The sequence below is a fragment of the Malaclemys terrapin genome, chromosome 1 (genome assembly GCF_027887155.1).
Source record: "Malaclemys terrapin pileata isolate rMalTer1 chromosome 1, rMalTer1.hap1, whole genome shotgun sequence".
NCBI lineage: Eukaryota > Metazoa > Chordata > Testudines > Emydidae > Malaclemys > Malaclemys terrapin.
Window position 1 is genome coordinate 110338797 of NC_071505.1, and position 25424 is coordinate 110364220.

At 42.6% G+C, this 25424-nt stretch overlaps 1 protein-coding gene across 3 annotated transcripts in view; it reads left to right on the forward strand.

Annotated features, from left to right (window-relative positions):
- Positions 1–25076, forward strand: part of ERC1 (ELKS/RAB6-interacting/CAST family member 1) — a 539904-nt gene extending 514828 nt beyond the window's left edge. For all 3 annotated transcript variants that reach the window (XM_054035177.1, XM_054035195.1, XM_054035185.1), the window contains one exon: positions 17768–25076. In XM_054035177.1, coding sequence (XP_053891152.1) covers positions 17768–17905 — 138 coding nt within the window. In that variant the 3' untranslated portion in view covers positions 17906–25076. The remainder of the gene's footprint in view (positions 1–17767) is intronic.
- The last annotated feature ends 348 nt before the right edge of the window (positions 25077–25424 follow it).

The window sequence follows — 25424 nt, forward strand, 5'->3', positions numbered from 1 at the left end:
TCCCAAGAGATGCAGGCCACTATTCAGGAACTGTCATTTGATGGGGCCGGGCTCTTCTCTGAGCTCACAGACTCGAGGTTCCTTGGCCTTAAAGACTCCCGAGCCACCTTCCGCTCTTCAGGTCTTCACATCCCTCAGCAGGCCAGGAAGCCATTCCGCCCTCTGCCTCCTCTGCACTCTAGAACCTGGGGAACTCCCAGATCGGGTTCCTACAGGAGGAAGAACAAGGGGTCTAAGAAGAGATATCCGTCATCTTCCTGCCTGGCTGTGCAGCCTGACCCTCCCAGAAACCAGGGAGGCCAGAAGCAGCCATTTTGAGGGGGCGCCTGAGGACGATGCTCCAGTCGATTTACTGGATCCATCCCTCTCTTTCCTCAACCACCTCCGCCCTTTCTGGTCAGCCTGGTCTTGTATCACCTCAGACCATTGGATGCTTGACATGATTTCGTCAGACTATACCCTGCAATTCCTGGTCCAGGAGGTCGAAAACCTCTTGTGCCTTGGGATAGAGGAGGAGGTCCCTTGGGACAGGATTCTACTCCCATTGCTTCCTCATCCCAAAAGCAAAAGGAGGCCTCAGACCCATTTTGGACCTGCATTGTCTCAACAAGCCTCTCAAGAGGTTGAAATTTCGCATGGTCTCCCTGGCCTCCATCATTCCCTCCCTGGATCCGGGACACTGGTACACCACCCTCAATTTAAAGGACGCATATTTCCATTTTCCCAGGGCACCAGCACTTCCTCCATTTCATGTTGGGCAAGCGCCATTTCCAGTTCACAGCAATGCCCTTTGGTCTCTTGTCGGCCCTGAGAGCATTCACAAAATATATAGCTCCAGTGGCCACTAACCTGCAATGTCGGGGAGTCCAAATTTACCCATACCTCAACGACTGGTTGATAAAGGGCTGGTCCTGAGATCAGGTGTGGAGGCATCTCAATCTGGTTTGTTCCACCTGTCGTGACCTGGGGCTGGTGGTAAACAAGAAAAAGTCAACCTTAACCCCAGTGCAGCACATAGAATTTATCGGGGCAGTCCTCGACTCCACTCAGGCCAGGGCCTTCCTCCCCAAGATTCTGTTCCAAGCCATAGTGGACCTCATCTTGTGTATACAAGCCCACCTTCTCACCACCACCCACACGTGCCTGAGATTTTGGGGACACATGGCGGCATGCACTTACGTGGTCTGGCACATGCTGCTCCACGTCAGGCCCCTACAGGCATCGGTCTGTGTCTCCAACCGGCACAGCATGGACCAGGTGGTCAGTGTTCCAGACTGTGTACTGTCATCTCTCATATGGTGGCAGGATCCTGCATTGGTGCTGGAAGGAGTCCCCTTCGTGGCTCCATCCCCGTCGGCGACTCTTGTCTCTGATGCATCGGACCTGGGGTGGGGAACCCATCTGGGCTCTCTCAGCACGCAAGATCGTTGGTCCAGTCATGATTGTTCCCTGCATATCAACGTCAGGGAGCTCATGGCGGTTTGCCTGGCCTGCTAAGCCTTCCTACCTCATTTACAGAACATGATGGTGCAGGTCCTCACGAACAACATGGTGACCATCTTCTACATGAATAGGCAGGGTGGGGTGGGGCCAGGTCATCTGCCCTCTGACAGGAAGCCCTCCAGCTCTGGGACTTCTGTCTGCAGAATGATATCCATCTTGTCACCACTCACCTCCTTAGGGCCAAGAACGCCTTGGCAGATCGCCTCAGCAGGACCTTCTCATCTCGCCATGAGTGGTCCCTCCATCTGGACATGGTCAGCTTCATCTTCTGCAAGTGGGGAACTCCCCAGATGGACCTGTTCACGTCCAGGCAGAACAGGAAATGCCCCATTTTCTGTTCGATGCGAGGTATGGACTGAGGATCCCTGTCGGACGCCTTTCTGTTCCCATGGTTGGGGGCTATGATGTACACCATCCCTCCAGTGCTGTTACTCTCCAGGGTCCTCATGAAGATCAAGCAGGACATGGCAAGGGTGATCTTCATAGCACTGGCTTGGCCGCACCAGCACTGGTTCAGCATGCTGCTGAACCTCTCGGTGGCCGGTCCATTACAGCTACCACTCTGGCCAGACCTGCTGTCCCAAACTCACGGCAGCCTTCTGCATCCAAACCTGAAGGCGCTGCACCTGACGGCTTGACTTCTGCATGGTAGAATGAGCACGAGCAGCAGTACTCGGCCAATATCCAACAGGTCCTATTGAGCAGTAGAAAGCCCTCCATTAGAGCGACCTATCTGGCCAAATAGAAGCAGTTCACCTGCTGGACCTCGGATAAAGGCGTTCGGCCTGAGTGAGCCTCACTGCAATTAATTCTGAACTACATTCTGCATCTCAAACTCCAAGGCCTGTCCCTTTCCTCTATCAAGGTCAACTTGGTGGCTGTCTCAGCCTTCCATCTGCTGCTCACGGGTAGGTCAATTTTCGCCCTGGACATGATGGCCAGGTTCCTCAAGGGCCTCGAGCACCTCTGCCCACATGTCAAAGACCCTGTTCCTCTGTGGAACCTGAATCTGATGCTGTTGTGGCTCATGGGACCCCACCTTCGAGCCTTTGGCTTCCTGCTCTCTCCTTCTCCTGTCCTGGAAGGTTGCGTTCCTGGTCACAGTAACAATTGTCCCCCCCAATCTCAGAGATTAGGGCACTCACCTCAGAACTGCCCTATACAAGGACAAAGTCCAGCTGAGACCACACCCAGCTTTCCTGCCCAAGGTGGTCTCTCAGTTTCATATGAGCCAGGACATTTTCTTACCTGTCTTTTTTCCAAAGCATCTTAAGTCGGAGGAAGAGTGTAGGCTGCATTCCCTAGGTGTCAGGAGGGCATTAACCTTCTACTTCAAAAGGAGCCAAGCCCTTCCACAAGTCGATGCAATTGTTCGTCGCGGTGGCCAACAGGATTAAACTGTCCACGCAAAGAATTTTGTCTTGGATCACCGCCTGCATTCGCTACTACTATGATCAGGCAAAGGTGCAACCCCCAGCGATTGTAACCGCCCACTCAACCAGGGCGCAGGCCTCTTTGGCAGCCTTTCTGGACCAAGTGCTTATCCATGACATCTGCAGAGCAGCCTCTTGGTCGTCCATCCATACGTTCACGTCCCACTGTGCTCTTACCCAGCAGGCCTGGGACAATGCTGGCTTCAGTAGGGCAGTACTAGAAGCCGCCAGACTGTGAACTCTGATCCCACTCCCAAAGACACTGTTTGTGAGTCACCTAGAATGGAATCGACATGAGCAAGCACTCAAAGAAGGAAAAATGGTTTACCTACCTTTTGTAACTTGTTCTTCGAGCTGTGTTGCTCATGTCTATTCTATTACCCGCCCTCCTACCCCTCTGTTGGAGTTGCTGCAAGAAGGAATTGAGAGGGCATGCGTTGGTGGTGCCTAATATACAGACGCATGAGCATGGCACTCAAGTGGGTGCTGGAGCCAACCCTACGGATACCGCTAAGGCAAAAATCTCCGATAACTCTGCATGTGGGTGCACATACACCTAGAATGGAATGGCCGTGAGCAACACATCTCGAAAAACAGTTACGAAAGGTAGGTAAACGTTTTATATTATCTTTTGTATAACAAACCACTTGGAAGGGTTCTGTGGGTATCCACTCATAGGAGCAGTTGGGTTCTTTGTTTTCTTGGGTTGGGCTCACTGGTCTGTGTGAAATCAAACTATTCCACTGAATTCTTCTGTTCTTTGTAGTTAACAAGATACAAGGACCCATTGTTTTTCTTAAAGGAGTGGGAAAAAGTGGTGAGAAGAGGCAAAGGGACTGAGTCTGTGATTGTGAACAGGATAGCTGTACAGCATAGGGAAAGTTACTGAAGCATATATCTCCTTATTTCATCTAAGCAGTTCCCTCTTTGTTCTCCATGATATGTCTTGCCCATGAAAGCGTGAAACGGTGCTTGGAACTGCAGGCCCTTAACTACTCTTGGGGATCACACTCATAAAGCTGGCCAGCAGCACTGATTGTGCTATACTGCACTAGAAATATTCCTGAAGGTTCTTTGTTTCTGTAATTCATCTAAAAAATACTAGCAGTAAATATCTCTAATTTAAAAAGATTCTGGTAATAATATATTCCCCTCAATTCCAAGCATATTTGCATCTATCCACACATGCACTTTCCTCACAACTGTTCTGTTTTCAGTAATTTATCAGGTATTATCAGGCACAAACTTACCTTTGGTCATATAAATAGTAGGTAGCATTAGAAACCAGTACTTCTCACTCCCACTTCTCTCCTGCAACCCCCAACCAACCTTCCTTCCCTAAAATCAGAAACTGTATTCCCCAAAGAGAGCCTTTCACATTTGTCTTGCCTTTTGAACTGGTCTTATAGACAGGTAGTTTTTCCTCTGTTGTAGTGTTCAGTTTCAGCCTAGAGTAAGCAGATGTGACTCCCATGGAAGCATGTGGGCCAAATTCATTGGTGACAAATGGAGATGCAAGTTACACATTGAGTAAAAACAAGTATAAGTGGTACCAGTCTTGCATCATCGAGAGTGCAAAACAACACAATAGAGGTCAGAAGGGGGTAGCCACAAGGATATAAGATAAAGCTAGGAGAGGGTGCAGCTGCTTTATTCCCATCCTTTCTTGATATGTAAGGTCATTGGAGTAGGATTGTCTTTTATGCTTGTACAGCACTCAGCACAATGGGCCCCTGTCCTGTAAGTACCTCTGTAATTCAACTAATAAATAATAATTGCTCATTTTGCATATCCACTGAATGGCAAGTCTACACACTTGACAAAAGCATTTACACTCTATGTGTAACTTACACCACCATTTAAGTCACTGCAAGATTTGATCTTCTGGCTCTGAAATGTTTGCTTCTGCAGTTTGGGGATGGTCTCATTACTTGTATACAGAATCCATAAGTAGGTTAAGCAAGTTTTCCCAGTCAAGTGGGAAATTAACATATATATGATTTAGGAACACTCAATTTATTATTGCTAGCCTTTGTTTCTTCACTTTTTTCTCCTCTGAAATACAGTAATTACTAAGAAAACAATGTTGTCGCTGATATGGTCAGAGCTTAATGATAAACACAAGTGCAGTATAAATTCCATTTATATAATTTTTTCAAATGTCTACCATTTGTGAAATAAAGGATTTTATGTGATATATCATAGATTCTATTGTGTATATACACATACTAATTGGTTTTGAAGAGATGTAGAAGTTGAAGTGTGCCTTTTGACTTTTTGGATAAGATGTAGTGTGGTTTGATTTACATCTAATATGTCTTCTCTTGGGGGCAAATTGCCCAAATGGATCAAAAAAATAGATCTTTTCGTCTCTCACTTCTGTGATCCTAAACACATCTTCAACAACAAATACAATATGGCCTGATCCAAATACACCCAAATTTTGGGGGACAGTCCAGATCCAGACGCTAATATTGTGTCTGTGAGCCAGTTTCTCTCAATCCCTTTAGAAAAGTGGTTCTCAACCAGGGGTACGTGTACTCCTGGAGTACGCAGATGTCTTACAGGGGGTACATCAACTCATCTAGATATTTGCCTAGTTTTACAACAGGCTACGTAAAAAGCACTATCCAAGTTAGTACAAACTAAAATTTCATACAGACAAAATTAGAACATAAGCAATATTTCAGTAATAGTGTGCTGTGACACTTTTGTATTTTTAAGCAAATAGTTTTAAAGAGAGGTGAAACTTGGGGTACATAAGACAAATCAGACTCCTGAAAGGGGTACAGTAATCTGGAAAGGTTGAGAACCACTGCTTTAAAATATTCTTTGGTTGATTTTTTTTCTTTCCTTTTGCAGTAATTAATTGCCTACGCTCTATTTTACTTGTCCACAGCTCCTGCTCTCCTGTTTTGAATACAGCTCTCTTGTTTGTTTTTCTGCCTTCAGTGTTTATATAGGATTAGTAATGGGAGGGAAGTAACATCTTATTTACTGAGAGTCTAGGGGGTAAATTCCCCCATAAAAACAAACTTTAACATTCTACAACAAAAGGTGTCTTATTGCAGGAGGGGGTGGGAAAGGGTCAACTTATCCACATGTCAGCGCCACATCCACCCAACACACATACAGTTGAGAAATACCTTGGAAGATACTGCAAAGGTATCCTCTCACTTAAGTGCCTGCCAACTTTCAAGGAGAGGTGGAGACAGGCACAGTGCAAACTAACCTCTTGGTGACTTGTTTGTTATTCAGTAATGGAATAAATGGGGAGCATTCCTGGAAGTAGGTCTGAAATCAGGTAGGGAGTAGAAGGGGAGAGAGTTTGAATCTGTTATGCATTATCTGAGGACACTGCTTCTCTACGCCCACCCGGACAGAGACTTCCCCTTCCTTCATGTGGAGATGAAATATAAATCATTGTGAAGCTGCTCGCTGAGGTCCTTGTTATTCATTCGCTTCCTGTGATATCTATTTTTTACCTGTCATCACCTACACCCACACATGGCCTTTTACCCTAGCTTGTCCTTGGTCAATTCCATAAGGGAAGTGTGTAATTCTCATCATGTCCCAGGCTGAGGAAGAAAACAAAAAAGAGTGAGCATTGACATGTTCTTGTGCTTCTTTATCACCACAGGGAAAGGTAAGGCTGGGCAAAGATAGCACTATTTCCTTCTGCATTCAGTTCACAGGAGCTGGGACCCAGGGGCAAAATTTGATCAAGATATAACAGACATTTCAGAGAATGTTTCCCCAAAGTTTGAGATTGCTAAACCTCTAGATTTATCTGGTTTATAGCATGGAAGACTGCACATTCCTTGCTTATTAAGGAGTCTGGCTGAATGAAAGCTCAGCTACTCTGGTCGTCACTAAAAGGAATGATGTAGAAGTGCTGTCTATGGGAAGGATGCCTCATCAGGGATCCTTTTTCTTGTTGTAACCTTGTCTTTCAGTAAGATCCAGTATAGCTGTTGAATTTTTTAGGCTTCCATCTTAGGTACTTTAACACAATTCTGTAATGGTTCTGCATATTTTTGGTCAGTGCCTGTTTTTCTTGAACTACAGAACCCACCCCAACACTCAGGCACTCAAGTGCACAGTACTTTTTTCAGCATTTTTGTGTTCATGTTTTTTCTTTTGGTAAGCAAGTTGGTCCTGCTACAGCATTGTTCTCAGTACACCAAAACCACAATTTAGATGCTCTGGCACCAAAGTTCATTTCATGCCTCAGCACCTTATAGTTCAGTTTTGGTGCTTCCTGTGTCCGTTGGTCTGGAGCTAATTCACCTGGGCCTTTTTCTTTTATTCAGGTTGTGATACAGCAGGGCCAGAGAGCAGCAGGAGAGTGGTTGATGGGAGGTATATAAGCCCTAGGATGATCAAGGTCTTATTCCCTGTGGACTAGGGAAAGGTTACTACAGGCTAATTGGAGCACCTGGAATCAATTAAGGCCCTGCCCAAGACCTAATAAAAAAACCTCAGCTTCAGTCAGACAGGGAGAGGGAAGGAGAGCTGACTAGAGTTTGGAGGAGTACTGCTGTTAGCCAGAGGACCAGGGGAAGGGAAACTCTGCTCAAGCAGAGCAGAGGGACTCCCACGGCATAGAGGACTGAGGGAAACCCTACCCAAAGAGAGAGGGTAAGCAGCCCCCAAAGCTGAATGGGCTGAGACCCAGAGTAGGAGAGCGGACCTGGGTCCCTTCCCCACTCCTGTCTCTCTCCCACCGGGGCACTAGCGGAGCCCACAACGCCCAAGAATAGGGGAAAGGGGCGGTACCCTGACCCACCACACCACTGTCAGCCATTTGCCAAAAGGTGTAGAATTCAAGGAAAAAAGACCACTCAGCAGCTTGTTTGTGAGGCAGGGTGAAAGAATATTGATTATCGTGGAATCTGTTAAGATCTATAAAGGTATCAGATACATTTGCAGATGTCACCCAAGTGCTGAAGAAAGGTGGGATACATCTCCAACATTCCTTGAGGCACCTCAGGAAGAGTCCATTAGATCTGCCACAAGACCAGCAAGGAATGCTTCAAAGGCTCAACCTCCAAAGCTAAATCCTGAGTTGTTGAAGACCACTGAGTGCCAGGACTCTGTGCCATTGCACCCAAATCAGCTCTCACCTGCCTGTTCCCCCAGATAAGCTGAGCAGGATAGTTTCACTATCAAAGTATATGGCACCAGCAAGATTCAAGACTTCACCAAGCAATGGCTCCTCTACATATCTGGGGCCTTTGCACTTGACGCTGGTGGTAGTGGGCTCTGGTTCACTTAAGCCTCCATGCATGTGATCAAGGTAGGAGGCACGAAGAAGTGGCAAGCAGCTATCCGGTGTACCTCTACCAAAGTCCCCAACTTCGGGAGGCTCTGTATTGAGCCTCTAGATTTTCTCCTTCCTGCATTTGGGTGCATAAACCAGAGAGGGGGACGGCAACTCTAGGCATCAGTATATGTTTGTTGGTGTGACCCAATCCCTTCTGATTCTCTGCAAGGTAGCACACAACATCAGATTTGAGTCATTCATCTGGCCCTGCATCAATGGTTATAGGAATTTTTGGCATAGTGGGAGCTCTTTTTACACGAAAACTGACTCTTGCACCCTAAGATATGTGAAGCCAATGCAGGAAGCCAATATGTGAAGCTAATGCTAGTGCCTCTTGTGGCAAAGGCTTCAGCACAACTGCTATTGTTCCCTCCCAGAGCCTCACATTGGCTAGACCATTCCAGCTGCTTGAGTATGGGCAGGTTGAGGATAAAGGACTCAAATAACAAGGAGGATCCTTCTAATGCCAAATTCTTTACTGTCATCCTATGGAGGAGCACCAAGACAGTGACTGCACAGAAGAGTATCTGACCTTACCCCAGTTCTTACAAACATTGTCTGAGATAGTGTTTGTAAGATAGTTTTGAATGAAAACTTCTCCAGGAGTCTACATGACCTCAGTCGAGAGGTATGTGGGTGAGGAACTCCCTCCTTCTGCCAGTAGAATTGCCATGCCTTTAGTCTCTTTTTTGGAAGAAAGTGGAGCAATGCCTCACACAGCTGCCCCAGTCTCAAAGACTTCCGAGAAAATACATCCTCCCCAAGAACATTCACAAGTGTGTCTTCTTCTCACCTTTTTCGGTAGAGCTTAGTGATGGAGGCTGCAGTGACCAGAAGAAAGACCAGCCAGACTTTTGATACTGCATTTGAAAGAGAGATTTACCAGTCCATTTGAAAGAATATATTTGAAAGAAACAGTGAGTGCGCTTCTCTTAGAGACTGGCAATTTGTAACATGTTCTGGACCTTATGGATACTACTTAGTAGGGCTGTCAAGTGATTAAAAAAAATTAATCATGATTAATTGCACTGTTAAAGAATAATAGAATACCATTTATTTAAATATTTTTGGGTGTTTTCTATATTTTCAAATACATTGATTTCAATTACAACACAGAATACAAAGTGTACAGTGCTCACTTTATATTTATTTTTGATTACAAATATTTGCACTGTAAAAAAACAAAAGAAATGGTATTTTTTTCAATTCACCTAATACAAGTACTGTAGTGCAATCTCTTTATCATGAAAGTTGAACTTACAAATGTGGAATTATGTACAAAAAAACTGCATTCAAAAATAAAACAATGTAAAATTTTAGAGTCTGCAAGTCCCACTCGGTTGTCCTCCTTATTCAGCCAATCGCTCAGACAAAATGCACTAAATATTCATATGTCCCTTTCTACTTCAACCATCATTCCAGGGGACATGCGTCCATGCTGATGACGGGTTCTGCTCGATAACAATCCAAAGCAGAGCGGACCGATGCATGTTCATTTTCATTATCTGAGTCAGATGCCACCAGCAGAAGGTTGATTTTCTTTCTTAGTGGTTCGGGTTCTGTAGTTTCCGCATTGGAGTGTTGCTCTTTTAAGACTTCTGAAAGCATGCTCCACACCTCATCCCTCTCAGATTGTGGAAGGCACTTCAGATGCTTAAACTTTGGGTCGAGTGCTGTAGCTATCCTCAGAAATCTCACACTGATACCTTCTTCGTGTTTTGTGAAATCTGCAATGAAAGTGTTCTTAAAATGAACATGTGCTGGGTCATCATCCGAGACTGCTATAACATGAAATATATGGCAGAATGCAGGGGACATACAATTCTCCCCCAAGGAGTTCTGTCACAAATTTAATTAATTTAATTATTTTTTTAACAAGTGTCATCAGCATGGAAGCATTTCCTCTGGATGGTGGCCAAAGCATGAAGGAACATACGAATGTTTAGCATATCTGGCACGTAAATACCTTGCAATTCCAGCTACAAAAGTGCCATGCAAATGCCTGTTCTCACTTTCTGGTGACATTGTAAGTAAGAAGAGGGTAGCATCATCTCTTTTAAATGTAAACAAACTTGTTTGTCTTAGCGTTGGCTGAACAAGAACTAGGACTGAGTGGACTTGTAGCTCTGAAGTTTCACAGTTTTGTTTTTGATTTCAGTTATGTAACAAACAAAAAAATCTACATTTGTAAGTTGCACATTCACAACAAAGAGATTGCACTACAGTATTTGTATGAGGTGAATTGAAAAATTTCTTTTATCATTTTACAATGTAAATATTTGTAATAAAAAATAATATACACTTTGATTTCAATTACAGCACAGAATACAATATATATGAAAATGTAGAAAAATATCCAAAATATTTAATAAATTTCAATTGGTATTCTATTGTTTAACAGTGCGATTAATCGCGATTAATTCTTTTTTAGTTAATCGAGTGAGTTAACTGCTATTAATCGACAGCCCTACTACTTACACTCTCGCTTTGCATGAGATATATATTTTATTTAAATGTATCAGATTTGTGCCTTACCTTTTGCACAATGTGTTGCTATGAAATGCTTGGCAGCAGTTGTGGCCTATGTGGACAGGCTAGGAATGCACACATGCCCCTATATGGATGATTGGCTATTCAAGGACATAACTCAAGGGGTATTATAAAATCAATCCAGGTCACTACTGCATGCTTGGATCACCAATGTTCATAAGCTATTCAAAGTCCCAGCTTGTCCCCAGCTGACAATTATTTGTACATAGGAACCCTCCTAGATATGGCTCAACTCAAAGCCTTCCTGCCCAAATACAGGATCTAAGACATCCCCTGTCTGGTTAAAAAGCATAAGCAAGAACCAGCAGATGACAGGTTGGACTATGCTATGTATGTTGGGTTTTATGTAAGTTCCTAAGCATGCCTCCATATTAGGCAACCTCAGTTCACCCTGTGATCTCAATAGAAGCCCATAAGGACTCTTGCATCCCATCTGGCTAATTGATGACCTTTGGATCTTTCTGAAATTGTGATAATTTAGGTGAAATCTGCAATTAGGAGTGGGCTTCTTAACATTTAAATTGTAGTGTCTACAGATGCATCCTACCTAGGATAGAGAGCCCACATAGAGGAACCAGAAAAATGGGGTTTCCCAGGAACAGCATTTGAACATAAATATCTTGGAGATGATGGGAGCCCTGGTCTTTGAGAAATGGTAGAGTCCAATAAGGTCATAGTTTAAAGGGACAATCAGATCCATCACAGCCTATATAAGCATGCATGGAGCCACCTATTTGCACCTAATATGATAGGAGGCCCTCAGGGTGTTGGAGTGAGCTATGTCCCATAATCTGCTCCCTGCTCTCCATGTGCCTGACACGGAAGGAAAACAAAACAGCAGATAGACTGTCAGTTTGTGATAGATCCTCATGAGTGGTCTCTAGATCAGGGATCCTGGCAGATTAGATCTTTCTCAAGTAGGGAACACCAGACGTAGATCTCTTCACAATTCATCTGAAGAAGAAGGTGTTGTAAATGGCCAAAGACAGTCCTGTCAGGCTAAGAATCAGGGCTCAGTGTGACATTCTATACCTTGGGGGAGCATACTGTAACCCCCATATTACTCATTTTCATGTAATCGTGATCTTACATATAAAGCATGCTTTGTAAGGTATCAGGGGAAAGGTAATGATCTGCTGAAAGTCATTTCTCTATCCATATATGTGTATCATTAATGCATATGAAATTATGAGAATTGTGTTGTATGGTGGTCACTAAAACATGCTGTCAGTTGGGGAATCAGCCATATATTAGCTCCCCAGAGACAACAGCAAGGAAAGTAACCAATGCCTGGGTGGGGTGTCAAACAACCTATCAACAGCCATTGTCCAGCAAGGGAGCTATAATGCAATGATTCACCTGCATGAGGCCACACTAGGGGAATTGCTCAACTTTGCTTGGAGAGACTCAGCAATGCCCCCCAGACATGCCTGGACTTGTGCTCCCCAAGCACCTGGACTGAGGGTATAAAACAGACAGAGTGGACACATACTGAGCCCTTCTGCTGCCCCCACCTTCTCTGCAAGCAAGATACTGAGAAGAAAAGACTCCAACAGAGGAGATTGGCCCAGGTTAAGGAACAAACCTGTGTATTAAGAACTGCAATATCCAGTGGGGTGAGAAAAACTGCTTAATCTAGATGTTGCCCAGTCTAATAGGGCTGAGAGTTTAGACTGCGTGCTTATATTTTATTTTATTTTGGTAACCACTCTGACATTTTGTCTCTCTCTTATTATCACTTAAAATCTATCTTTGTAGTTAATAAATCTGCTTGCTTGTTCTACCTGAAGCAATGCATTTGGTTTGAAGCATGTCAGAGATTCCCCTTGGGATAACAAGCCTGGTACTTATCAATTTTTTTGTTAAATTGATGAACTCATATAAGCTTGCAGCATCCAGCGGGCATAACTGGACGCTGCAAGATGGAGGTTCCTAGGGCTGTGTCTGGGACTGGAGATACTGGATATTGCACAATCCAAGCAGTTTACATGCCAGAGGCTGTTCGTGAACAGTCCAGGAGTTGGGGTTCTCACAGCAGAGCAGGGTAAGGCTGACTCCCAGAGTCAAGGATTGGAGTGACCTAGCAGATTACCAGTCCAGATAACACCAGGAGAGCGTCACACTCAGATCACCTGCAGAACAAGAGAATTTTGTTCGATTCCATCTTGGAAGCTCTCTCCCTGATACCTTGGTTCCTGCCTGCAGTGTGATGAAATCAGGCTCAAGTCAGACCCCTTTATTTGAACAACTCAGAAACTGCTGGAGTACCTTATTCATCTGTCTGCATCCATCTTAAAAACTAACTCAATCCAGATACATTTGATAGCTATTTTGGTCTATCATAGCCTAAGGTAGACCACTGTCTTTATATCCCCTTATTAGCAGGTTCAATGTGGGGCTTTTAAAGCCCACCTTCCATTAAAAAACTTTTTCTGTTGTGGGATATCAGTGTGGTCCTTACATAGTGGATGAAAGCTCCTTTTGAACTCAAACCCAGAGGAAGTGAGTTGTCTTTCATAGAAGTAATTTTCCTGATAACAGTGGCATGAGCTCACAGGGTGAGAGAACCTCGGGTGCGTGATTTGCCTTTGTGACAAAGTCAGGCGGGACAACTGGAAGAAAGTGGTGGAAGGCAGGTATATTAGCTCTAGAATGATAAAGGCCCTTTTTCCTATAAACTGAGAAGGGTTACCTTGGGTCAATTAGGAACACCCGAATCCAGTTAAGGGCTTCCTGAGACCTTTAAAAACCCCTCCTCTAGTGAAAGAGGTGGAAAAAGAGACACGCTGCTCCAGGGAGAGAGGCTGCTCTCCTTCCTACAGGGGGGAGACAACTGAAGCTGAGTGCCTGTTTAGAGGAAGGACTGACACCCGGGGGCCAGCAATAGGACAACATCACCCCAGGAAGGGAGCAGGGAAAGGTATCCCCCTTTGTTTTGTGTTTGTAAAATGGTTTCTTTTTGTTTGCTAGAGAAGCACTTCTTGGGCCTGCCCTGAGGCCTACTTTGAAAATACTGATAAGAAAATACAGAGGGGGAAGACAGACACTGTCCAGAGTGGGGCTGATTTACCCCAGGCCTCACCACTACCAGAGGGGGAAGCACTAAGTCCAGCGAGATAGAGGAGGTGCCTTGCCACACCTTATATCAGATTTTTTCAAAGGATGAAGTGGTGCTATGGACTCATATGATATTCTTCTCCAAGATAATGATGAAGTTCCATCTTAATGGGCCTATTGTTTTACCAACACTTTTCTACACTCTGGCTTCACAAAGATGGGCAACTTTCACTATACGCTTGATGATAAAAGGTCCTTGGGGTTCTGTTTGACACAGACTATAACTCACAGACAGTCCATTCAACTTTGCTGCTTTTGACAACAATTCATTGGACAGTCATATTACTAAGAGGACAGTGTCTAAGTGGACGGTCTGATTACATTTCACATTGTTAAATCTGACTGCCCTGAAACTAGCCTTTTCAATGCTCACTCAATTCAAGGCAAGGTTGTGCCACCACAACTTTTTCAGAAATGTTTCCATCAGAGACATCTGCAAAAGAGTTATACAGACTTCTCTGCCCATGCTAATTTACAAAGCATTATTGCATGTATTCAATGTTGGAAAAGAGGAATCTTGTTCTAGACTCTTCATGCTCCAAAACTAGTTTCCAAGGTAGAGAAGGCCAAACATCTCCTACCCACAGAATGATTTGCTTTACTTCATGAAGTCCTGTATTTTCAGTTGGATTTTCTTTCAGCTGTGAGCTATTTCTACAGGTTGTAAATTTTTTATGTTGAGTTTGCAAGAAATCTTAGTAATCTTAAGACACGAATTTGTGTATACATATAGATAAAACATCCCTGTTCACACTGTTGGCATTGGCATTAATTATTGTTGCTCACTGGAGCTCTACTTTTATCTTTCTTTGAAGAAATTATTCTCCAGGAATGAGACTCCTGACACAAATAGCATGTTTAGCAAAGAGGAAATGATTTAATTTGTAATTCTGCTTCTCTGAAGATATCATTGTGCAGAATTCTCACTTGTCCATCCACCTCCCCTCACAGATTGGAGGTTACCTCTTTTGAGGTGTTTTTTATTTTCTATTGATCACCTTGAATTATTTCATTCTTCCTGGAAGCTTTACCCCACACTCAGTTGGAGCATCTGACTGAAATGGCCAGAGGGCAGCATTTAAAAGTGGTGGTGCAAGACAAGCAGTAGGGATCCTGGCTCATCCATTCCCTTGATAATACTGCTTTCAAAAAAATCTTAGCTAGGGGAGTTCTGCTCGTCTTGCACTAAAGAGCCAAAATCCATGAATGGGAATCCTGTAAGGGTGTTGTTTCTTCAAAGAAGCAGAATTATGTAAGTCGTTTTCCCTTTTGTTCTCTTTAAATTTCTTTTGCCCTCCCTCTCCCCCACCTCCATGCATATAAACACTTCTGATTACTGTCACAGTGAAGACTTTACTTTGGCATATGGGGGGGAGTGAAGCCATGCCACCAAAGTCAGTATTAATGCTATTCTATGAATTTGACAGTAGTAGGTGCTTTACTGTAGTATCTTCAGAATCTAATTGAGCTGCTAGAGTTTCACTGACCTCAGCAACATGAGACTTAAAGCCACTTCTGAATCCAAGTCTCTTGCCTTGCAGTTTAGCACTGCTTCTAGGTGACTCTGCTGGTTCTTCCATCCCTGCTTGAGTACTAGACGTTTCCTAGCCTTTTCCATTCCATTAGAGCTGCCAGGCTGTCATCCAGCTACTGAGGCCAAGTTAATCACATATCCAACATGTTTCTAAGCCATGCTGAGTTTGTTCTAAATTTCCTTCCTCCTTCCTTTCTCCTTTGAGAGCAGTTACAGAGCCCAGAGCATTCCCCTCTGTCTCCTCCACCGCACTTACCCAGCTCTTGTCATTTTGAGAGTCATGATCAGGTTGCTTTTGCATTTGTGATTTTTGGCATAAGCCCCTCTCAAAAGTATATTACATAATCAGAAACCTTACAAAAATGTTGTAGTAATATTTGTTTAATAGTATTAGAAACAGGAAATTCAGTGTCAGAAATCCTAAGTTTTGAAAGTATAGAAACATAGTAACAGCCACCCCAAAGAACACTAACTTTGCCTTCAGAGCAATGTTCTGAGAAACATCAGAAATGCTGAGGGGACCTTATCCACCCATAACAAATGTTAGTCCTAACAACAAAACAAAAATGTGAATGTCTTACTCTTAATCATATAGTGGTTGCCTTCTTTATGACCATAATCAGGTCACAGATAAGAACATACTTTACCAATTCCTGGTTAGATAATTCACATTGTGAAGGCAGTCATTTTTCTTTCTTCATTAAGATTCGATTACTTCCACAAGTGTCATTACACACACAACTAATTGTGAGTCTACCTATAGAAACCTGTTAAACACATATCATGAAATGACAGCACTTATTTCAAAAGCACAATTTGGAGACTCTGCAATGAATGAGGCAAGGGTTTGTGAATCCATTATTCCATCTAGCCAAATTCTGATTGCAGTTATAATAGTGTGAATGCAGAGTAATTGAACTGGAAATGTACAGTGGTGTAACTGAGAAAGTTTGGTCCTCAAGGCACAGTGAATAAGACAGGAAATGTATTCTCTGAACAAAGTAAGTATTTAATTTCCACAGATAAAATAAAATTTTGGTTCACAGTGGCTGTACTGTGTGCAGCATTCCTGTTAATTTCTGTTTTAAGGAGTTTTTTCCCCATCCTTTCTATGCACTGTACACTTGTTCTGCACAAGTAATAGCATGGTATCGTGTAATTTAAAGTCCACTCAAAGGGACAGAGTTAGGGTTATGCAAGCAATTGTAATTTTAGCTTTTTCTAATATTTGGGTACTTTAACAATGCCTTTTTGATATTCTCAGGTTTTTTTTTTTTTAATGAAATATGTAATAAAGAGAAGCACATTTTTGCTACACATATTCAACAAACAAAAACATTTCTGGGCTGGAAGCATGCACTGTGACAAATTTCAGAAAAATGTAAATTACAATGGCCATGTTATAAATCTTTTAAGCAAAGGGATTAAAAATGGCTTTGTAACTTACTTTCTTTGCTTGATTCCATTCTTGCTGTCACAATCCATGCCTGCGGGAGCCAGAAATACAGTAGAAGGCTGCGTGCTTCAGCTCCCAAGGTGGAGACTTTGGAAATTACAGAGACCTTATGGTTGGGGTCAGTGCACGACTCTTTTCTATTCTCACAGACTCTTACCTCCTTGCTCTGTGCCCCCTAGTGGCAGCTCTAAACATTCACAACTAATACCACAGATGTGGTTCCTACCTCAACAGGGACTCTTCTGGCTAGCAGAGGATGGGTTAACTGGCTCTCATATTGACCTAAGGGCTTATCTACATGGGGAAATTTACTGTAATAGCTGTTGTAGAATAAGCTGTTCCCTGATAGCTCCCTGTGTGGACACTATTCCAGAACAAAAATCACTTTATTCCAGAATAATTACTGCGCTCACAAATCATAGTACTTATTCTGAAGTGACTTTTATTCTGAAATAGTGTATCCACACAAGGGGATACAGGGAGATATTGCCCAATACCTATTCTAGTCTGTTTCCCTGTAGACAAGATGGGTGCATCACAATGCTAGTCGTCTAGGGTAAAAAGCATAAAGCAGGGTGTGGAAAGCTCAGGCTCCTCAGGGCTCTAACAAGCCTGTGGAGATGTAACCAGAGAAAAATATCAATGCTAGTAGTTCCCAGAATGTTACACTGCTGCTGGCTTCCTCTCTAAAGCTGATGTTCAAACCCAGATTGTGAGGTCTCTGAGGCAAGGACTGCATTTATACAATTTCCTTATAATGCCAACTATGAAGGGGTCCTTAGGCGCTATCAAAATACAAATAATAATAATTGATGGTCTAAAATGTGATTTTTATTTTTGTCTTGCAGCTTCATGGTGAGTTAGAAAAGGGTGAGAGGGACAGTGCTGAGCTGCAGGAGTTTGCCAATGCCATCCTACAGCAGATAGCAGATCACTGCCCTGACATTCTGGAGCAAGTCGTCAACGCACTTGAGGAGTCGTCATGACCTCAGCTGCTAGCCCGAACAGAGCAGCACACCCAGTGACCAAGCCCAGTCTGTCCAAGAAGTCATTAGAATGGAAAGAATTGTGAAAGAAGGACAAGGGAACAGGAAATTTTGGTGCACCTTTTACAAAGAAAGAAAGAAAGGAAAACTTTATAAATTACATGCTATCTTGGTTCTTCCAGTCTATGCTTACTGAATCGTGTCTGCATTCATCCTCTCACTGCCTTTCTATTTTGGTATCTGCCTCCCAGCTAACTTTCTCTTGTTGGTATTGAGGCTTTTGGATACATCTAAGCAGAGACTTGCTGAATCCGGTCAACACAGAAGAGGGCTTTTGGACATGAGTGGCTATGATTTTTTCTTGAGGTAGTGAATGGGGGAGCACTTGTCTTTTGTTGCTGTTTTTTTTTCCCATACAAACTGAAAGCCTGAATTTCTTAATACTAAAACTGAGAACACTGATCAAGGCTCAGAGCTGGTCAGCATCAGCTAGCTATCTCAGGATTTGCTGTCTGTCTCTAAATTAGTGACTTCTTATGGAAAGTCTCCTTATGTGGTCCTACTGGTCACTTCCATGCAATAACTGTGGGACAAGATAGGCATATGGGTGATTTCTGATTGGTGATTTCTGTTTATTTTGCCTCACTTTTGTTGTTCATTGGCTCTGAAGTACTGAAAGTGGCTTTTTTCAGAAGAATGTTTTCTTTAGTTGGCTTTCTTGGTCTGTCCTAGTTATTTTGCATCATAGTGTACCTCATCTGTATCTTGTAAATTCTTGTTTACAGAGAGCTTCCTTCCTTCAAACAGGCTCTGGGCAGCAGGGCAGCTCCTGGACTTGACTTTTCTCTCTTACTATTGATAATTTTTCAGGCAGTAGCTTTTGTGAATTCTAATTGCCAGGAGACAAGTCCTACACATTGTCTACATGAGAAAGTTGCAACAGTTTGACTAAAAGTATGATTTTTTTTAAACCAATTTAGGTAAACTGGTAGAACAGGCTGTGTGAACGCTCTTACTTCAATTTAAATCAGGTTTATTTTGATTTATCTCAAGAATCTATGGAAGCTAAACTGAAATAAGCCATTCTTAAATCAAAATAGGAGTATCTACACCAGTGGTTCTCAAACGTCTGTACTGGTGACCCCTTTCACATAGCAAGCCTCTGAGTCCCCCCCCCCCTTATAAATTAAAAACACTTTTTAATATATTTAACACCATTATAAATGCTGGAGGCAAAGTGGAGTTTGGGGGTGGAGGCTGACAGCTCATGACCCCCTGATGGGTCCCAACCCCCAGTTTGAGAACTCCTGATGTACACTATGCTTTCCAGTGGTTTAAGTAATTTGGTTTAAAATCATACCATTAGTTCAACCATTGCAACGTTTGTATGTAGATGAGGCCTTATCATAGGTCCATCCACCCCTCACCTTACTAAATCTCCTGCTGCTAAGTGATGTGATCTCACATAGCTGATCTGCTTGTCATTCTATTAGCAAATCAGAATCTTCATCATGGCTAGGACTCTGAATGTTCTTTCATGCACTTTTCACTAATGTTGAAGACATGGTTTTGTTGCAAGAGCACCTGTGAATATTCACAGGACAGAACTTTTTGGCATCACCCTACATGCCCCTTAAAGGAATTATCCCCTTTTGAATTTTTGGTGCTCTCATATTCCAGGTTAAGAAAACAGAGTTTTGTTACATTAAAGAAGAGGGTGGAAAGATTTGAAAACCAGTATCATAGTGGAGAGAGTGCTGGCTCTTCACCTGCTTTCCCAGCAGGTCTGCATCAATAGTCAATGTCTTGACTCCTGGTTCCTCGGCTCTAGCTCTGACTGATCTTTCAAAGTCTAGAAATATCTGATATTAAATGTCCGTAATCCAAGCCTTTAGGGCAGACTCTCAGTAGACCTTTCACCATTTGGAGCCTGCAGTGTAATTTCCTCTCCCTCGCATGAAATTCTGAACCCACATCACAGAGCCCATTCACTGCCCAAAATGCTGTAGTCCCAGTCAGCTAACCTATTTCCTTGTCTTTCAAGTCTGCAGAGCAGTTTCCTCCACCTCTTTTTCCATTTTTGGGTTGACTAACCCCTCTGGATATGAAGATGATTGGCAAAAACTTGAGAGTCAACACTCACCCTGCGCTTATCTGAAAATAGTACTGAAAGTCAAAGCAAGAAAAGGTTTTTCACTGGCATTCCCATAAAATATAATGAATAGTTTTAAAGTAAACCATGTCTAAGCTCATTCTACCTTTCTCATTATGAAAGGACGTAGTGGGTCATCCATTGCCAACAGCCAACCACCTAAAGGAATTCAATCTTCTCCTCTCATTGATATAAAAGGGAACATTTTAGGGGGAACTGGATAAATAATAGTGTCCCCTCCTGAGTTTCCTAAGATGTTCACATTTATTTGTTTTGAGCCTTTGTTGCTTTGCAAATCAGGAAATACAGCTTTAGTTCTCATTGCAGTGATAGGCAGTGTCTGATGCTTTTTTGTCACTGAACGGGAAAGGAATGGGAACCTGACTGTTTGCAGGGTGAAACAGCATGTACCGGAAGGCATATAGACAGTGACTGTACATACCACTGAGCCATGCCTCATACCAGAGCCGCTCCTTTGGCCTTATTATTTGAGTCAGCACGTTTTGATAGAAACTGTTTTGAAATCCTTCCTCTTGCTTTCTCTTCATCACCCATAATTACTCACTTTAGGAATTTAATGCTGCCTATAAAACCATCACAGCCATCATCGTAGCATCTTCCCACCACCACCGCTTCCTGACTGTCCCATTAGCTTATATGGTCAAATCTCCAGCTGTCCTTGTTCCCTGCTGTAAAATAATCCTCTTTCTGTGAGAAGCTGTGGAATTTTCCTTATCGATGGTTCAAATGACTCCTACTCGTAAACCTCTTACTGAGATGCTCCTTGATAGTGTTTCTGTGTAGTGGAGGGGAGTGAATAGTGGTCATTTGTGGCTATTACTTCAGTTCCCTTTTTTATTGCACTGCCCATAAATCACAAGAAACCCCCGATTTTCAATGCTGGGATTTCTAGGGTCTTTAACTCAGCTGCCACCATGTGGCTGCCCTTCTGTACAACTGGAACTGCCTCAACAAAGGCATGTCAGTCTCATGACAGTGGGTGCAAAGTTTGTGCAGTGAAAGCCACGTAAATCCTACTGTTTGCACTCTACACTGCTCCCAGCATGTTCTTTGGAGGGATTTGTCAAGCAGGGATAATTCTCACTTTGGGTTTTTATCTTCAAGCAACACATTTGCTGTTTTTCTCCATCTGAAATATTGTGCCTTGCTGCATTTCCTTCCATTACCTACTGTTGTCTTGTTGGGCTCCTAGCCCTGCCACTGTGAACCTTGATCTAAGTCCTCAGTAAAGTGAGTGAGCCAGATCTTGTCTGGGAACGGACTTGATCTGACTAGATCTCTAGTGAACTGTTACAGATAATCTCCTTTATCCTGCTTAGATAGAGATCATATCATGCTGAATAGCCCTGGGAGCTGCTTGATTCAGGGTGAGATGGCTGGCCATTAATTCTGAACATGAGCCGTCTCAACATTTTTTCTTTTATGGAGTGCCGTGCCATTAGCCTTAGGGTAACTCATGGATTTAGGTGACATAGGATCAATCATGAGATGGCATATCATGCACATGTGGGGGGGATGATGTCCCCGCATGCACGTGTGCAGTCACCCCGTTGCTCAACCTATCAGAGCTCTTTTAAACTTGTATTTCCCCATCTCAACTTCCAGGGAGACCAAGCCAGTTACTCAGGAAATACAGCTCTATAATGCAGTAGTATTCCTGGCAAATTCATGTGCCCTTTCTGTTTTCCTGCCCCAGAGTCCAGTTTCCAAGGACAACCTTACAAAAAGAAGCTGCGGAATCTCACTTATTCTTGTCACATTAATGGAGTTCTGCTTGCTATAAAATTATGATGGGGTTTTATTGGTTTAATTATTTTTTTCTTTCAAGCTATTCAAGTGCTTATTTGCAGAGAAGCTGAGAGGTTTAAGAACTGGAGAAACTCTCCATAATAGAGTAAACAGGATATGTCACCAGGGTTTGAGTGTAGATACGAGTGGAGCTCCTCAAACCCCATCTAGTCACGATCATCAAGAATCCAAGATCGTTTCCTTTGCACCAAATGTGGTTTAAAAACACTAATTAAACTGACAGTGCAACACTAGAATTGCAAAAACGGTGACACTATTTGTGATTGGAGGAAGAATTGATGAGCTACATGCCAGGTGAAACTCTAGACTTGTGATATTGTCTCTTATGTGGACTACCTTTGGCTAGATCTTCCCCTAAGAAATGCCAAACCCTTTTTGAAAAATCCAAACTTCAGCTAATCCCTGGGGGTGGAGGATGAAGGTTGTGAGATACAAGAATCTGTATGTGCCGTTTCCAGGTGTACTTCTGGACTAATACTTCCTCTAGCAATTTTTTGATACTGTGTGTCTCCTATTATTTTGTACCAGGGAAAAATTGAGACCTCTCTTCAGAGGAGTGCTAATGTCATAGACCCCCCCCACACACACACACCCTGTTTTCTAAACCCAGTGGTATCTGTTTTTCCTCACCCTTATAGCTCCCACCCGTAGCTGCTGCTAATGTTTGTGTTAGGAAATTCTCATATCTGATAAAGGGTAAAGGGAGCAGCCCCCACACATCCCATTGTCAATCACTGCCATGAGGGTTTCCTTACAAAGGGTGGTGGGATAAAGAATCCTCTGATTCCAATATAAAGCAAAAGTTCTGTTACATCACCAATGTCCATACTCCACAAGGACTTCATTAAACTAAAAAGGAAAGTAGTACAATCAAGATGTCTGGGATTAAAAAGAAGCCCCTACTCAACTGAGCATCTGCACTGACCCAGACAGCGGAAACAGAAGGCTCTGGATAAATAACACTGCCCAGTGAAGCTAGTGGGGTGGGAGGATCAGGCAAAGAGCAATTTTTGGACTGTGCTGAACTGACAAGATAAACTCTTTGCCAATCACATGGTCATGGCAGAGAATGAGTGTCAAGTTTTTAAAACAAAATAATGTTTTTAATGGGGCTTTTTTCCATGCAAGAAGAGGAAACCCTATGCTACAACAGATCCTTCTGAACAAAATGGCTGTCTGCAATTTTTTAAAAAAATAAAAAAGAAAACTGTTTCAAAAGTTTTTAGTGTCAAATGCATAAACACAAGAATCCTGACTTTTTCCAGTGTGTGTGGCGAGTGCTGTAATCCTATCATCGGTATTTTCCCTGACTTTTTCAGGGTATTTTTTCCTGTTTTGTTTTCTGCTTGTCAATATTGTCTGTGTGGTCCTTTGGCTCAGACAGTTACCAACAGTGTGTGTCTGTTGTCAGATTTAAAAAAAAAAAAGCGATAGTAGTAGAACTGAAAATGATGTGTGTTTAAAAATATAATAATAAATGTAAATAAAAGGAATTCAAGTTATGACACAGCAAAGCTCTGACTCCTCCTCCTGGGTTTGTAAGGAAAAAGATTTGTGGACTCATGATTATAATCAATTGCCTTTAACAGGCTAGTAACAGCAAAACTAGTTTGGCCTCTTAGGAAATAACCCCATACTGTATGTTCCCTCTCCCCCTGTTTTACACTGTACATAGTAACCACAGAGTATAGAAATGGGAGGGGGAAATAGTATTTTAGAAACTAGTCTTTACTAGTAAAGTTATCAGCCCAGCATGTCCTTTAGGTTATCACCCATTGATATAAATAGATTGGATGCTTTGGGGAAAATTTTCAGACATTGGCACTTGAACTGCACCTATAAATTATGTGGGTATGTGCAAATGCATATTGGCTTCTACAGTTACCAGTTCACATAGTGCAATGCTTATGTTGCAGGTGCCTGTTTTTAAAACTGTATCCAGCATCTTTTGTGCAGCATCAAAGGGCTTCCAGCCCTTTTCTGCTCCAGTTGTTTCAAAGATTGGACTATATAAAAAGACTTTGTCAACTTAAAACTGCATATTGGTAAACAGACATTTCTGTACTCGTGTTGTTAGTGACACCGTAAGTTATTTTAAATGAATGTATTTTTTACAATTCTATTTTTCACTATGCTGTTTGTTTACTTTTTGCACTTTTTCTAGTTTGGACACTGCAAACTAAGGCAATCAGTTTCACTTTTTTGAATAGCCATTTTCACTTTCATGTCCTGCTCTGTTGGGTTTATTTGTTCAAAACCAACTGTTTCAGTTAAGAATAAAAATCAGGGAACCATTTCTATTAATAGGCTCTAGTCTAGGACTTTGTAAAAGCTTGGCTCTATAAATCTAAATTTCGAGCCAAATATGAATTAGACGCTGACCCTTTACTCTACTTTTCCCCATTCACCCCGCTCTCAATGGTTCCGATCAGGTCTCAGTCTTAGTGAAGTGTATGTAATAACACTTTTCCTTTTATCTAGTAACCTCAGTATTTGTGAAGAGCATTAACTTCCATTTGGCCTGTTCCTGTGACAGACTTGGAGAATTTAAGTTTTGAGTTCAGTAATTGTCTCTCAACATTTATTCATTTATTTGTTACAGTAGTTCCTGGGGCTGCTATACTGATAAAGTGCTTATAGATTTCTGAAGGAGGATAACTCAGATGGGACCACAGCCAGGGGAACCATTTCTGTGCTGATCCAACATGCTGCTCCAAGCCCACTAAAACAGTATTACTGTTTCTCTCTGTTTCACTAACTGATGGATAGTACACCAGATTCTGATTTACCAAATTGTTCCTGGGGGTAGCCCAGTGGATTGTCATAAGGAATAAAATTTGTGGGACACCCACTCTATAGCCAGGGATCCCTTATTTGCTTTGGAAGAGACATGTTGCACTTTAGTGGAGGAGGAGATTGGCTTTGGATATAGAGTCTGGCATACTTGAGTTCCTTTTGGAAAAGCAGCAGCAGGAGACATTGATGTCTGTGGTGCAAGTGTGCACGCTGCCTTCAACTTGTATGTGTTTTATTGCTGGAGTCATGTTACTGACAGGATAATGAAATTGCAAAGAAAATGTGTTATATTCAACTTTGCCTTGATAATTATAAACACTTTTTGTTCATTTTTTCTTCTTTTTTATTCACAAACTAAATTCATCAAGAAATTATAAAATTATTTAAAAACTCTGTGCTGTCTCTTTCTTTCAGTCCCATTGTGTCTTGTGTAATGTTTTCTCCCCACAGATTTTGTATTAGGGAGGGTTCTTGTTTCCTACTGGGGATGCAGAATGTATCCAGAATGAGCTATTCTTTCTGTCGCTCCCATCCTTCCCACTTGATATTTTCCAAAGTAAGTTGACTTAAAGAATTGCTCCAGAGAGGGCCTGAATCCCAATCAAACACCCTGCATTGAGACAATTTCAGAGCCATCTCCTATGTGGTCACATGTCTGAAAGCACATCTAGTGCAAAACTAACAAGTCGTCATCCCATAGAATAAAATGCCCACAAGCACATCCCACGTGCAAACTAAAGC